The 14,854-nt window shown below is 37.9% G+C and overlaps 2 protein-coding genes across 4 annotated transcripts in view; one reads left to right on the forward strand and one right to left on the reverse strand.

The window, feature by feature from the left end:
• Positions 1 to 1,340: 1,340 nt before the first annotated feature.
• LOC111866523 lies at positions 1,341 to 7,696 on the forward strand. The gene is made up of 4 exons (XM_023855556.2): positions 1,341 to 1,599; positions 2,763 to 2,824; positions 5,311 to 5,428; positions 7,487 to 7,696. The coding sequence occupies exons 1-4, from the start codon at positions 1,565 to 1,567 to the stop codon at positions 7,548 to 7,550; spliced, it is 279 nt and encodes a 92-aa protein (XP_023711324.1). The 5' UTR covers positions 1,341 to 1,564; the 3' UTR covers positions 7,551 to 7,696.
• LOC111866520 (protein RFT1 homolog) overlaps positions 5,485 to 14,854 on the reverse strand; it is a 53,345-nt gene continuing 43,975 nt past the window's right edge. The window contains exons 11-12 of one of the 3 annotated variants that reach the window (XR_002843163.2): positions 13,307 to 13,523; positions 5,485 to 5,600 (exon numbers count right to left, since the gene is read on the reverse strand). The gene's annotated coding sequence lies outside the window, so the exon portion shown is untranslated. Of the gene's footprint in view, positions 5,601 to 12,744; positions 13,524 to 14,854 lie in introns of those variants that run through there. The other 2 variants (XM_023855550.1, XM_023855549.1) reach the window with 2 other exon arrangements.

The following is a 14,854-nucleotide window of genomic DNA, read 5'->3' on the forward strand; positions in this document are numbered from 1 at the left end:
GGATGGAATTTGACCAAAATACAAATGCACACGAAATCAATAATCTAGCTTGAAATCACCGTTACGATACCTGCAGATGTGACATGAATCAGTTCAAAGGACTGGTCATAGATGGCTCTGCTGTTATCGATACGCCACCAACTAAAACAAATTTCGTTCCCAATAACTAAGTAGTTAAGCGCCCTAATAAGAACGGACATTTAAATGCAGAGTAACGAGAGTAACAATGGACATTTAAACGCGGACCAGCAGCGGGCATTTAAAGAAACTCCGGCCAGCTCAAGCTTACTACCATTTCAAAAGTCCCATGTTTAAAGGTTAATTTTGATGCGTACTGCAAAAATGGTTTCCCAGTTCTTCACAGAGTTGTTCTGTATTATAAATTAATTTGTTTGTAACACTTGACAAATGTTAGCAGCCCTGGTGTCATAAAACAGATGGAAGCAATAAAATAATTTGGTCTTCTGCTAGCACTGCTTACACTCTTCGGATTTTCGAATCTTTTGACTAAAGGACAGAAGAATGAAAGAATGGCTATTCAAGAGAAAGACAGAGGGGACCCTTCTTCAACGCTAAGACCTTCCGTTATAGCTGCAAGAGATTATTGCCCTTTCTAGAATCGTGAATAGACAGCTGCATCGTGGCTGAGATACAGACTGCGATCTGTTTTCTGTGCGTTCATAGTGAAATCGAATACTGTAATTTCATTTCAGCCGGTATATACATCAAGCAGATAACAACAAAAAGGGTATGTACATCGAATTTTACTATATATTTTTAACACATTAATCTGCAGAATCTGCAATAAAAGTACTGGCTCGTGGATGAGTTTGGGCATAACTTACACGTATATTCTTTTTTGCTGTTGTTCACTTAGGTATCATTTTAATTCCTCTATTATGGTTCTACTCAAGCCTGTCTGGTAATTACTACATTTAAAAATAAATATTTAGGACTTGCGCGCGCTTCCACTAGCGGATTTTAAATGCCCGACTGGCCAAAACGGGGGTACTTTGGCCACGACGACCAGAGAAGACGTGACTGTAGACCGCTGTAGACACTAGTGTACTTGTAATAGTGAACCGTAAATTATTGTCACTAGTTCACTAAATCCAATTACCAATCCAACCCCCGTCTATAGTCTCACTTCATCACGTGACAATAATTGAACTTCGAAGTCAGTGCTTTGTACTTATGTCGATGACACAGCATCGCGAAATGTAAAGAAACACATTTTTGGAGATCTGACAGATCATAGGGAATTGTTAAGCACCGAATTTTGTGAGAACTATGTTGGCGACTCTGTCACGCATATATATAAGTAACTGTTCAGCAGCTGGTACCGCTGGTACGGCTGGGAGCGGGTAAGGTGGCAAAGCAGGGAGGAGCGAAGTAAAGGCATTGAGCACGCTGGAAGAGGTGGAGGTTCCGTTAGGAGGTGTAGGGTGTATATATATATTTTTTTTCTTTTAGGGAGTAAATCGATCGTTTAGGCAGAGGTCGTTTACAAATTAACGAACATTATCGGAATTTTAGCCTGCCTATTAACTGTAACAAAGCGCCAATGGAAAGGAGCTTACACAAGTGCTTGGATGATGTGTAAGTATATTTACCGAAGCTTATAAAAGCCTTATTTTAAAACGTGATGTTATCCATTGAGATCTACAAAGTTTTAATGATTTAGGCAATATAGGCAATTTGTCTATGGCTTACGAATCAAGAGTGACCACTTTTCAAAGGATTTTCCAAGAATGCCACAGTCAAAAAAGATAGTCAGTCAGTGACAGACAACTAAACATACTCCTGCTCATGCCGTTATATGTCAGCTGCTAAAATAATAGGCGGTAAGCACCCACAAAGAAGTTTGTATGGGATTCATTCTTGAGTTCCATAGTATTGGTAATTTGTGTTTGTTGTAACAAACATTGTGTAGGATTTGAGGTTCTTACAGTGGTGGTTATGAAGAGCCCTATCTTTTTGGGATATAACGCCATGGAGTCTGTTGAAACTTAACCGACGTTTCAGAGGAACATGTCACCTCCATATTCGGGGTTTAGAATAAGCCAAGCAAGAAACAAGTGCGCAACAGATAGGAAGCAAACCAGTACTACACATGACCAGGATAACTAGCATGTCCCTGCAAGGGATCTTATTTGTGTTGGTGTAGGAAGAAACAGTGGGAAAGTATTGAGGATGTTGTAAGCAGAGAATGGAGCATTATGGGAGAGGAGCCATAAGCATGCATGCAGTGAAGAATAAAGGAAAGTAGTGGAGAGAAGCCAGGATAGGAGGGTAAAGGTTAGGGCTGATGCATGCCTGCAGAGGGCAGAGTTGGTCCTCTGATAAGACCAGTGTATATGGATCTCTGTGCCCCCACGGAGAACCCAGATCCAGATTCCTGTAAGAGAGGCTTCTTATGATCTTTCAGGGATCCTCCTTGTTCATATTATTGGGATGGAGCTCAGTTTCAGTTACTTCCCTGATGACACAATCAATGTATCTGTTTGGTGAAGAGGATGCTGGTGTTGTATAGCTGGATGCAGTGCCCCAAGTTCATACTGTGCTCCTCTAGCCTGTTGTTGATTGAACATCCAAGTCAATCCAGTATAGACTTAACTGTATACTCCTGGTGCCTTTAAGTCCCAGGTTGTCTGTAACCGATCGAAAGAAATGATGCATGGAGACAATGAGTGCAAGGGTGTTTTTTTTTTGTTCCTACACTGTTCATGATTTTGCTCAAGTTGTGGGAATATTTGTTTCAGGTCTCAGGTTGCAAGTGTTAAAGGCTGTCTTGTGGCTGATGAACAGGGATTATGTTTGGGAGGTAAGTATATGAATGAAGTAGCCAAATTTTTTAAGTTTCTTTTGGCCATCTAGATGTGAATATATTTAATCAGTTAGTTTGCAGTGTAATGGTAGACAAAGATTCCTTATGGCTGGTGATTATGACATTGTTCCACCTGCAGAGATTATGCAGAATATTTCACAACTTTATGTTGTGACTTCAGGAGGTTATTCCCAAGGCACATTGTGAGTGAAGAATGTTATGTTAATATGGGTAAGAAAGGTAAAGTTGTCCCTGTGCTTAACTAATTAAGCACTGTGCCATGAAGATACGTAGGTAAGTCAATAAGTAAGTTACAAATGGATATAGAACTTAAACAAATAAGAGTACAGGTTTGAAAAATGCTTTTACTTCTCAACATAATCTCTGTGTACATTGAGGCACTTGTCCCATTGTTTCACAAGCCCCTGAAAGCCAGCAGCATAAAATTCTTTGGGCTGCTGTCAGAACCAGGCATGTTCACACAGCATGGCCCACCTCATAATGCATGACAGGTTGCATGCTTCCATTGAATGGCCTTATGAAGTTTCCTGAGGATGTTACAGTAGGAGTTGGCATTTACGGTTTGTCCTTGAGGCTGGAATGTGGTGAGCAGTATGCCTTCGTGATCCCAGAAGACTGTGAGCATCACTTTCCTGGAGGATGGTGTCACTTTAAACTTTTTTGGCAGGTGGTTTCCACTGAATTGACGCCTGCTTTGTCTCACGCTGGTAATGGTGAACCCAAGACTCATCACCTGTGACAATTTGGACTAGCATATCATGTCCATCATGGTAGCAATTGAGATGCTGTAATGCGAGACCTATTCTTTGCATTTTTTGTTTTGGGGTCAGCATGTGCGGCACCCATTGTGCATAGACTTTGTGAAAACCTAACCTGTCATGAATTATGAGGTAGGACATGCCATGTGAACATGCCTGGTTCTGACAGTAGCCCAAAGAATTTTATGCTGCTGGTATTCAGGGACTTGTGAAACGATGAGGTAAGTGCCTCAATATAAAGGGAGATTATGTTGAGAAATAAAAGCATTTTTCAAATCAGTACTCTTATTTGTTTAAGTTCTATATCCATTTGTAACTTACTTATTGACTTACCCACATTTTCTTGACCTCAGCATTAGTTGGAGGTGAGTGGTCAGCTTCATGCTCCTACCACTTTATTCCTGTGGAAAGAACCCTCGGTACCCATTGGATAGGAGGCTGGATGGGCCCCAGACCTGGTCTGCATGACATGGAGGAAGGAAATTCCAATCCCTCAATCATGTAGCACATGACCAGACTTTCAATAGTTACAGAGTTATGGGTATGGAAATCTCAGATGTTTTTGAATACAACAAACATGTTTATTGTAACAAGAACTGTTTGTGAGGACTGATCTCTAACTGCCAAAACATCTCACTCTTTTTCTTCACTTAGCACATTCCTCTTGGATTGTCTCTTTTTGTCACAAACTAGACCACAATTAAGTATTTCTGATAAGCTTCAATACACACAAATTTTTGTTCATGAGTATTTATGACAGCCTTGAATGCATATTCTGTGAGTATTCTTTTGTATGTAAAGTTGCCCATGTGCCTATCTTGAGCATCATGCCATGAAGATGTGTGGGGTAGTGGAGGTGTAATTCCATACAAACTTAAAACTCGTCACTAGATGGAAGTAGGTGGTCATCTTCATGTGCCAGTCATTTTCTCTCTGGGACAACAGCTCCTGGTATACAATGAATAGGAGGCTGGATGGGTCCCAGAGCTAGTCTGGATGTCACAAGAGTAAAATATTTTACCCCTGCTGGGAATCAAACCCCAGTTTTTTGATCATCTAGTCCATGAATGCGCTGTGAAAACTTGCTACTGAATTGTATACCTCCCTGAACAAGTAGCAGAATTCAAACCTGAAGATACGTAAAAGATCTGAGCAAGCAGAATGCGAAACGACTGCTGTACTGATCATGCTGTTTTTTGACTATTCAAATGACTCATCATATTGGGCAGTTACACATCAACTGCCAACAGAAAAAAAATCTGTTATGATGTTGCTATATTACCTTGTCTGAATGGTCTGTTCTAATTTACAGAGCTGACTGCAGAAACATGTTACATGCATCTATGCTAAGCACTGTTATAAAGGAATATAGAGGCACAGGAATAAAGCATCTCATATTCCTGACTTTTATTTTTTGTTAGAAGTAGGTTGAGAAATCAGCTTCACACTCTGTTCACTTTACCCCTTGGGAAAGAGCGTCTGGTACCCATTAGATAGGCTGGGTGGGCCACAGAAATGGTATGGATGTGGTGACAAAAATCCAGTCTGGAAATATGTTCCTGTTTATCTACTTTGCTGAGTGAGTTATCAGTTCCTGTTTATCTACGTTACTGAGTTATCGTGGCCCATTAGGTGTATATAATGGATATAAAATGATTACAATTTGAGCCGTCAGGAATTATAATTTGGGTTTTATGATTTCAGTAAGAGGAAAGATTTCACCACAGACTTCTGGCATGATTACTGCACTCTCACAACAAGCTGGGCTGCTGGAACCAGGCAGCATTAAGCAACCTGTGCTAATCCTTGAAAATGATTTTAGGTAGGAGCTATTTCACATCAGCTGGTGAATTCATACACTTAATGAGCAAATAGGTGTTTCCATAGAAATTCATTTCTTCAAAAGTGCATCTGAACACTTTAGTACAGAATCCAGTACCTTGATCATACCAATATACCAAGTCCAGCTCAGTCCACTTCATTTGGAAGTGATTCTGTAAAATGGATGGAGATATGCAGACTGATTAAAATTTTAATAAACATTAAAAATATTACAGATATTATTCATTAAATCAATAAACATATCCATATGCTGACAGTTATGCATAAATATATAGCACATATATTGAGAACACCCTAACACCCATACAGTTCATGTTTTCCATATTTCTTCCTGACATTCTGGTATTTCACCTTATTATACACCACAGCCCTCACTCCATACCTTCCTGTTCACCATTTATAATTATATCTTATTCAACATTTAGATCATCATCATGTATAACATAATGTAGTGTGTTTGGAGTAGATACTTCCATGGTAACACAATAACAGTGGACCGTTGCATAGGAATATCCATAGCAATCAGTGTTCATTGCGTAACAATGCTTGGTAAACACCCCTCCCCACTAGGCTGTGATGTCATGCAACAGTAGGGCGTCTAGTGCTAGGCAATGCGTAGGTAGACACACCTGGCAACAGTACCTGATATCTGTTGCGGAGCAGCAATATGTTCTCTATGTTGTCCGTGCTGAGCCTATATAAGGAGCAGCGAACACTATTAAGCAGTATTGCCCTGTGTGGAGGCGGGGTCGAATACCTCCACCGTGACCCTGTGAGTTGTAAGAGGCGACGAAAAGGGAAGTCTCAATACCGAGACAGTAAAATATGGTCACAAGTCTCAAGGGACTCGGACCCACCTCTCGTCAGAGAGGGCGCCACACAAAATCAAGACCGTAACTGTCAAACAGTAATAAATATCTTGTCATGAGCCCCAATACTGACTGACCGACCGACCGACCGACCGTTAGTCGAAATGTGACTTTGACTTGATTCAGCAGTATTGAGTTACTAGAGAGAGAGAGTTACTAGTATTCAATTTGAATTGAAGTCTAGCAGCTATGAGTTGAGTTGTATCAAGTGCATGGCAGTGACTCCAGCAGGAGAAGTAATTGTGATACTGCAGATGGCAGTAGTTGTGAAACTGTAAATTGTGTAATTGTAAGAGCGAATGTGCAATAAATATTCACTACATCCTTGACAGCATGAAGTTATTTGTTGCGTGACATACCCAACATGGGACAATATGAAATGATCATTGATTTTTTTTGCATTAACCAACACTGTGTTTACCAGTCAAGCTTCATATTTTGGAGATATAGACTTCAAAGCCTTATCTGCATAGGTAGCCCAAGGGTTTTTATAGGCCGCACCATAGCTCAAGCGATTAGTTGCTGGCTTCCCACCGTGATGGCCCGGGTTCGATCCTGGGTCTGGTAAAGTGGGATTTGTGGCCAAAGTAGTGCTGGGGCAAGTTTTCTCCGAGTACTTCGGTTTCCCCTGCCAATCTTCATTCCACCAATTGCTCCACAATCACCCTCACCTATCATCTGGGGCTGGTACAATAGGCCAAAAGTGGCCGCAGAACAAGGAACTTAGTCCCACCCCACTAGTAATAAAGAAGGGTTTTCATTTTTTTTTTTCAGAACCTATAAATGAATACAACTGAATACCCCTCCCTTAAATAGGCAGTGACCCATTCCATCCACTCATTCCAAACTCATTTTTGGTCAGTGTTAAATGTAATAAACACATTTTCTGTATGCCTGTAAAATGTCTCAGATTTTTAATCCAGACTTGTTCACCACATGTCTGTAGTATACAGGATGCTTTATTGTACTAATTCAGATGTTGCGTACCTTATTTTTCTCTTAGTTACACCTACTGACTTTTGTTAGACAAGATGAAAATATTGTCACATGTTGGGTATGTGTAACATGACAAATAACTTCACGCCATGTAACATGGATGGCACAGCAGTATTTTATATCTTTTTATATATTTGCATCCTTTTAATGCTTATATTCTGTCCTATTTTTAGGCAGTGCTATATTCATGGAAATGGAAAAATTGTTACTGCCATTCAGAAGACTGCATCCTTTTGAAGTTGGTGTGCATATGAACTATGGGGAACTTTCATGACTTGCAACTGCACCAGTTTAATCGTTATTATATATATAAAAAATCAATGAACCTTTTCTATTAGAGCTCACTGATTTATTATCATTGCTATTATGTGATGCTGTTACAATCTAAAAATGAAATGAATCACTTTGTATGAAGAAAGCAGTCTTCTGGGATTTGGCACCGTGTATAAGTGGTGTTAACCGACGTTTCGGAGGAACGTATCGCCTCCATCTTCAGGGTAGAAGAAAAAGTATAAGAAATCTGCAAGCGACAAGACCGTGAGAACGGTAAAAGCAGACTGCAGATCGCTTGCAGATTTCTTATACTTTTTCTTCTACCCTGAAGATGGAGGCGATACGTTCCTTCGAAACGTCGGTTAACACCACTTATACACGGTGCCAAATCCCAGAAGACTGCTTTCTTCATAGTCACCGCCGTGAAAGCCTCAAATCTTACACGAATCACTTTGTAGTTTGCTATATTTGTAATAATGTTTGTTTTATTATTATACATGTATTTCCTTGATAACAGTTTTTCATTATAAGATAAAACAGTAGTACATGTAAATTAATGAAATAAATAATTCTTTTAAAGCGAATAAATATCCATTTTGGAAACCAGTTTAATGTAAACTGATCCATAAGAGTAATTCTGTTAAAGCGAATAAATATTCATTTTGGAAACCAGTTTAGTGCAAACTGATCCATAAGAGAATAAATATTCATTTTGGAAACCAGTTTAGTGCAAACTGAGCCAGAATATTTAGTGAAGTGTTCACTTCATAAAATTAAGAAGGAATTTCATGACAAATGCTGCTGGCACAGTGGTAATGCTTTTGACTCATATTTGGGGGTGCTCAGTTGGAAACTTGCTGGCCTAACCTGGTTTTGATTCATTCAACGTTCACTGAAGAATGAACATGCACACCCCCAGCCTCTTTCTGTACTCAACTCTGATGCAGCAGATAACTGGTTATTCTTTTAAGGGAAGTCAAAATTGTAATTGGAAAACCCGAATGGAAAAGACCACTTGGTAATTCTAGGCAACAGAGGGAATAAGAAATAGAATGTAAGTGTTAACTGGATTGAACTGGCTCAGGACAAGGTCCAGTGGAACTCTTGTTTAAAAGTTAATGAAACTTGGGATTCCTTGAATAGATGTGCAGCTATTAACTCGGCAAGGATCATGTTCCAAGAGCTGGTTCGTCAGGTAAGACTGTTCTGAAAATGAACTACCATTTTTTTGTTGTTGTTTCCCCATCATCAGCCATTTTCTACATTAAGAAACAATATGTTAAACCTAAGAAGTGGTAGCTGATTATTTTTGATAGCTATGAATCCTAAAGTATAACTACCATTGTTTCGTCAGGTGACTGCTCTGAGTCACTGTTTTTTTGTGCTCTTATCTGACATTTCAAGAATTTAACGATTTCAATAAATTATATTATTGTTCATCCATAAGTCACAATTAACATGAGTCCAATTGGATCAATGTATTATTATGAAAGCAATACACTGGCCTACCATCTGTTTGTTAGCCAAAAGTAACAATGTGATTTACAACTGCTACCTTCACAACTCTCTAGAAAGGCTTAATGAATTAACATTTCCTCTATATCCAGTGAAACTGTTATTCTGCTGTGATTGCATCACTAAGGCCACATAGCTAAAGCACGGTTATGACATGAGATGATGAGCATGACCACTGATTAGGAGAGGCAGAAAAGTCACAACCTACCATATGAACTCTGATATGATATGAAACCATTTAAACAAAAATCAACAGGAAGAAACTTCAGCAGACTTTCAAAATGATATAAAAACGCTGTTCTGCAATACATGGAACTGACAAACTACATTTAATACCATCCAGTGCTGATGACATTTTCTGGGATTGGTCACCAGAGTATATTGTGCCAAACATAAATGGTTGTATTATTATATCCTGGAATGACTTATATAACTACGTAAGGCTGCGCCATAGCTCAAGCGGTTAGTCGCTGGCTTCCCACTGTGGCAGCCCGGGTTTGGTCAAATAGGATTTGTGGTGGACAAAGTGGCATTGGGGTAGGTTTTCTCTGAGGACTTCGGTTTCCCCTGCCAATATTCATTTCATCAAATTCTCCATCATAATCACCCAGGGCAGGTACAATAGGCCAATCAGTGGCCGCAGTGCCAAGTGGACCCAACTGGACTCCCCCCTCCACTATATAACTACATATATCACACTGAAATTCTGTTCCACCATTCTCTCACTATAATCATGTTCCTGTTACAATCACATACCACTGATAGTAACTCAAAATATTGTTACATGACGCCTGAATGCCAGAAGTGTACAGTCAGGGAAGCACCACAGAGACGTCCATTGCTAGAGAGCAGCTTGGTAAAACACGTTTCTGTGACAAAGAATAGGCATGCAGTGATAAAGAAACTGTTAGTCGTGGTGATATACTTGGTTCTCCCTAAGTTATAAAGGGAGGACACATCAGAATGCTCAGTTAAGAGTTGAGTTGTGAGTTGTCATTGAGAGTTGAGTGTTCGGCTGTGGAGTGTTAACCAGCAGACAACAGAAGCCTAAGAAGTGACGATCGCAACCAAAAAGGAAGGACACATCACAGACACAGTACACACAGAAACGACTCCCACAGTGGACGAGTTTGAATGAAAACATATAGATGAATAATCTTAACAAGTTTTAGTATATACAAATTTTATTATAGTTGATGAATAATGTACTTTCTAAATAATTTTATGAAAGACACAAGATGGCAAACAATGTAATAGCTTAGCGTAAATAACGAACCTGAAGATGGCACTATGTTGCCAAAACATGTAGTAAGAAGCGACATATGAAATTGAATCTTAATGAAGATATAACACAATTTAGGAACTGGGATTATTGAGTTTCTGGAATTTTGCCCATTGTCTAGTATTCTGCAAGAACAGGATGTTTAGGAACTGGACCTGTTTTCATCCTCGGGTAAAAGGATGGGGAGGCACATACTCAGTTGGAGCTGATCTCTGTCACTGGATCAACGTTTCAGAATACTAGGTCCAGAAACTCAACCCTAACTGTAACATACCACCATTAAAACCCTTCAAAGCTGATTTTAGTAACTGACTTCTACAAACCACAACTTTCATATCTGTTATCAAACTTAAGCTAAATGAGACTTCTGATGGTTTAAATTTAAGAATTAAGCCATTATCCCAGTGAATCAAGGTCAAACTTCAAGGTAACAGAAAACAAAGCATGATTTATTCAAACATTAAGGTATTTCAAACAAAATTACAATTCTAGTATCATATATGAATACAGGTCTCACCAGAGCTTGAAAAATAAAGCTAAATTATATCTGCTAAACTTCAAAACTATTCACTAACCCATAGCCTTTGAAAACATTAATTTCTGACTGTATAAAAGTTTATAGCGTATCTGTTCTCAAACTATTTTAAATCAGCTGCTGTACTAATTTATGATAATTTAAGAAGTCACTGAAAGCACAGAATAGAACTAACACAAAAATACTGAATACTTGGTTAAAAAATCTTCACTTTTTAATTAAACTGTAAATGATTGGTGGGTCCTTATATTCCCACTGAACTGTGGAATCTAAAATTAGACTGCTTAAAAATTAAATACACACTTCCACTTCTCTTGATCGTACATAACGTATTTTCTTTCATGCAGTGTGATTATTTTTTTTTTCAAGCCCTGCATACAGCATCAGCAAGGGATGAAGTAACAAAGTTGGGCAGCTTTCTCTGAATTAAGGTATTAACATAACTGCAGAGTGTCTTCCAATGCAGAATACCTTTCATCTATTCCTTCTTCATTTCACTTTGTAATACATGAGGAGCAGCACAACTCATATAATGCTGGAAAAGTCTTTAACCTGAGGACTGATATCCTTCAGCTATCTTACTGTGGTTTTCTAAGTGGTTGGCCAAGAATTATGGCCCAGTAGTTACTTAACAATTCAGAGAAAAATTGAATGGGAACTGTTTTGAGAACCTGCAATCATATTCAGCATGGGTGTCGAAGCTGATCATTTCTATACATATAAAGATTCTCATCTAAGTATTTAAATTCAGGTTCTAAAATTTCAATTTCCTTTGTAGACAAGAGAAGTGTACTCTATTCATCACAAATATTTCATCGTAAAAATAGTCTATTTTTATCAGTGTTCAAATTTCAGTCACAATGAAGGGACAAAAGAACTAACGTTTTGAACAACCTTAGCCTTGAGCTTTTGAAGTAGACTTAAGTTTCTGGGTATTATGTAAAATCCCTGTATTCATAAAAACTTGCGATTTTGGAATTTATGTATTCCTGTCCTTGACACGAGATGTTACAGTGCATGTATGTATAACTGTTCACTTGCTTTAATATCAATTATCAATTTAAAAGTTACTTCCTTTCACTTGTATGCCTATAAAAGTTATGATTCCAGTTTTCTGGTATGAAATTTTTGTATTAATTTTTTTTTTTTGCTTCTTGTGTGAAGCTGCATCCTATTAATGATGTATTATCTTTTAAATTATAAATTCTTCTCAATGGGAAGAGAAAAGAATTAAAAGTCCTGAGGGCCAACATTTCTCATTTTCACTCATTTCTACAGGGTCCATAAGCCAATCAAATATCATTCAAATCTGAAAGGGATAGGTTGAAAGTTGCATTTTTTTAGTGTTAATTCGACATGAAATGACTGAGGATAAAATTTAAGCCCAGGTACTTATGGCTCAGCTGTATGCATTTCAGCCTAGTGACCGACTAACAAACGTATGATGACAAAATATGAATTTTGATTGTGTATTATCCATTTAGATCTGGCACTTCACTTGAAGACCTAACTTTATACCAATCTTGTTAAAACATCACAAGTGTCACAGACAAAAGTAATAGCCATAAAATAAATGTTTTTCTTTATTGCTAGTGGGGTGGAACTAAGTCCCTTGTACTGCAGCCACTTCTGGCCTATTGTACCAGCCCCAGATGATAGGTGAGGGTGATTGTGGAGTAACTGGTGGAATGAAGATTGGCAGGGGAAAGCGAAGTACTCGGAGAAAACCTGCCCCAGCGTCACTTTGTCTACCACAAATCCCACTTGACCAGACCCAGGATTGAACCTGGGCCACAGCGGTGGGAAGCCAGCAACTAACCGCCTGAGCTATGGCGCGAAAATATATGTGTTACATCACATACCATATTTTTTACACAAAAAGAGCCAGCTTCAAGGAATAAGATTAAAAACTGATTTGAACATGAAGGATGGCTGCTTGAACAAACATGACAAAGGGTTTGAACTCTTAAATGTTCAAGACATACAGAGTATGGTAACATGTGTGGAATCATATCCTTCAAATTTAGTGTGCGCTGGCAAGTGTGAATTCAAACCCATGTCACTTTTAAAGATTTTATAATTGATCACCCACTGGAGTGCAGCAAACCAATACAATGTTTCACAGAGAAAATGTAAATGTAGTTATATCGTACAAATTCCATCAGCTGGGTTAGTTAGGTAATAATGCATCCACCTCATTTAGGAAGCTATGGGTTCAAATCCCACCAAATTTTGGAGAACAAGATGCTTCAGACCCTAATAATGAGTACAGAGGTCCATCAATTGTGCATAATTTTCACAGTCTATTGCAATTTTCCCTGCCCATTTCACTTGAATTTCAGGATAACACACTCATAATAAAAAGTATAATAAACTCCTCTGACTTACTCGTAATTACAAATAAGCTGTATCCTTCCCAGCATCAGCCAGTTTTCCATAACCCTAATATTCAATGTTGCAATGGTTATTTCTTATGTATCAGTACGCCCAGCAGTGATCAATGAGTCTCACTCTTCTGTGACGTTCACCTATTATTCAAAGATTTAAATGGATGGTAATAATAATGAGCTACCCAAGGAATTTCAAGAGCTGCTTCAGTTGAAAACTGGAACAAAAAACAAAATAAGACTAAGGAAGCCAAATACATTTCACTATATATCACAAAGATGCAAAGCATGTTATAATGCATACTATATGAATGTCCAAATGTGTACATGAAGGGGAACAATGGCTAATGAACAACTGAATTATACACTCAGTTTCACTATTAATGAAACAAACATAAAGTATTCCTGTAAATAGCACGTGCACAAATATTGAATTTTCTTACCATTTAACATGGAAAAAAAATCATTAAAAAACTGACATACTTCCAACCATTTAAGATAACCAGTTGGATACATCCACACATAACAGTTAGTAAATTACAATAATTAAATTTGGAAAACTATCTGCAGAAATCACTGGATTATGTTTATATTTTTTATGCAAAAAAAAAATGTAGTACAAATGAGGTATGCCTATAGCAACATTCAAAATGTATCCCAGCGACCATGTTTTACAGTCTTGGGTATAACTGTTCACACACTGACACCCAGTACATGACCAAATGGGCCAATTTTACATATTGTGGCAAAGAAGTACAACAAATTACCAAGCTTCTTACGTGTAAAAACACGCAAATAAAAGTAGCCTTTCACACACAGAAAACAATACAAAACATAAGCACCATACACAAACAAATAGATACAACAATAGTGGCATTTAACAAATGAAATGCCTAGACTGCCCATTAAAGGGGAAACCCCACGAAAGGTACGTAAGTGAAAACAATCACACAAAATGCTCATACAAAAGTGATAGACACTTGACTAGTGGGAAAATACATACTAACTGAGCACATAAGTATATAAAAAGAAAACAGCATTCAAACACATAAAAAATAAATTACATATATTAATAATACAACTTCGCATATTGCAACAATAATGATAACTACACCACAGTGATATTTATAGGGCTAAATAAAACAACAAAAGTAACATTAAGGCAACTACCAAAATTCAAAATTTGTAAAATGCGACAATAATAAGAATTATAAACATATATTATAGTTATGTTCCCAAACAAATGTATTTTAATGTGAATGATGAAAATGTAATGACATTGGGATGTTTTAACATGGAAACTAATGCTGTGTAGTGGTTTCCGACAAGGGAACAATTGCCTGAGGGTGGCCAAGTAAGGCCAAAACATGTAGCTGTTGACTGTGATTTTAATGCCTTTTTAAATGAAGGACAGAGTGTAGACAGACTTGCATTGAAGATGGAAGTGAATGTGGAAAGTGATACATCAATGCAACACGATAGATGAAATACATTACTACAAAGTGGCTCAAAAAAAAAAAAAAAAAAAAAAAAAAGGGAAAAAAAAAAA

The sequence above is a fragment of the Cryptotermes secundus genome, unplaced genomic scaffold (genome assembly GCF_002891405.2).
Source record: "Cryptotermes secundus unplaced genomic scaffold, Csec_1.0 scaffold401, whole genome shotgun sequence".
NCBI classification, from domain to species: Eukaryota; Metazoa; Arthropoda; class Insecta; order Blattodea; family Kalotermitidae; genus Cryptotermes; species Cryptotermes secundus.

Excerpts from the sequence above, each read along its gene's own strand:
- LOC111866523 (XM_023855556.2), top strand. The coding sequence starts at position 1,565 with ATGGAAAGGAGCTTACACAAGTGCTTGGATGATGT. Across the intron at positions 2,825-5,310 it reads ACAGGGATTATGTTTGGGAG|TAAGAGGAAAGATTTCACCA; the intron begins GTAAGTATATGA and ends TTATGATTTCAG. Across the intron at positions 5,429-7,486 it reads ATCCTTGAAAATGATTTTAG|GCAGTGCTATATTCATGGAA; the intron begins GTAGGAGCTATT and ends TCCTATTTTTAG.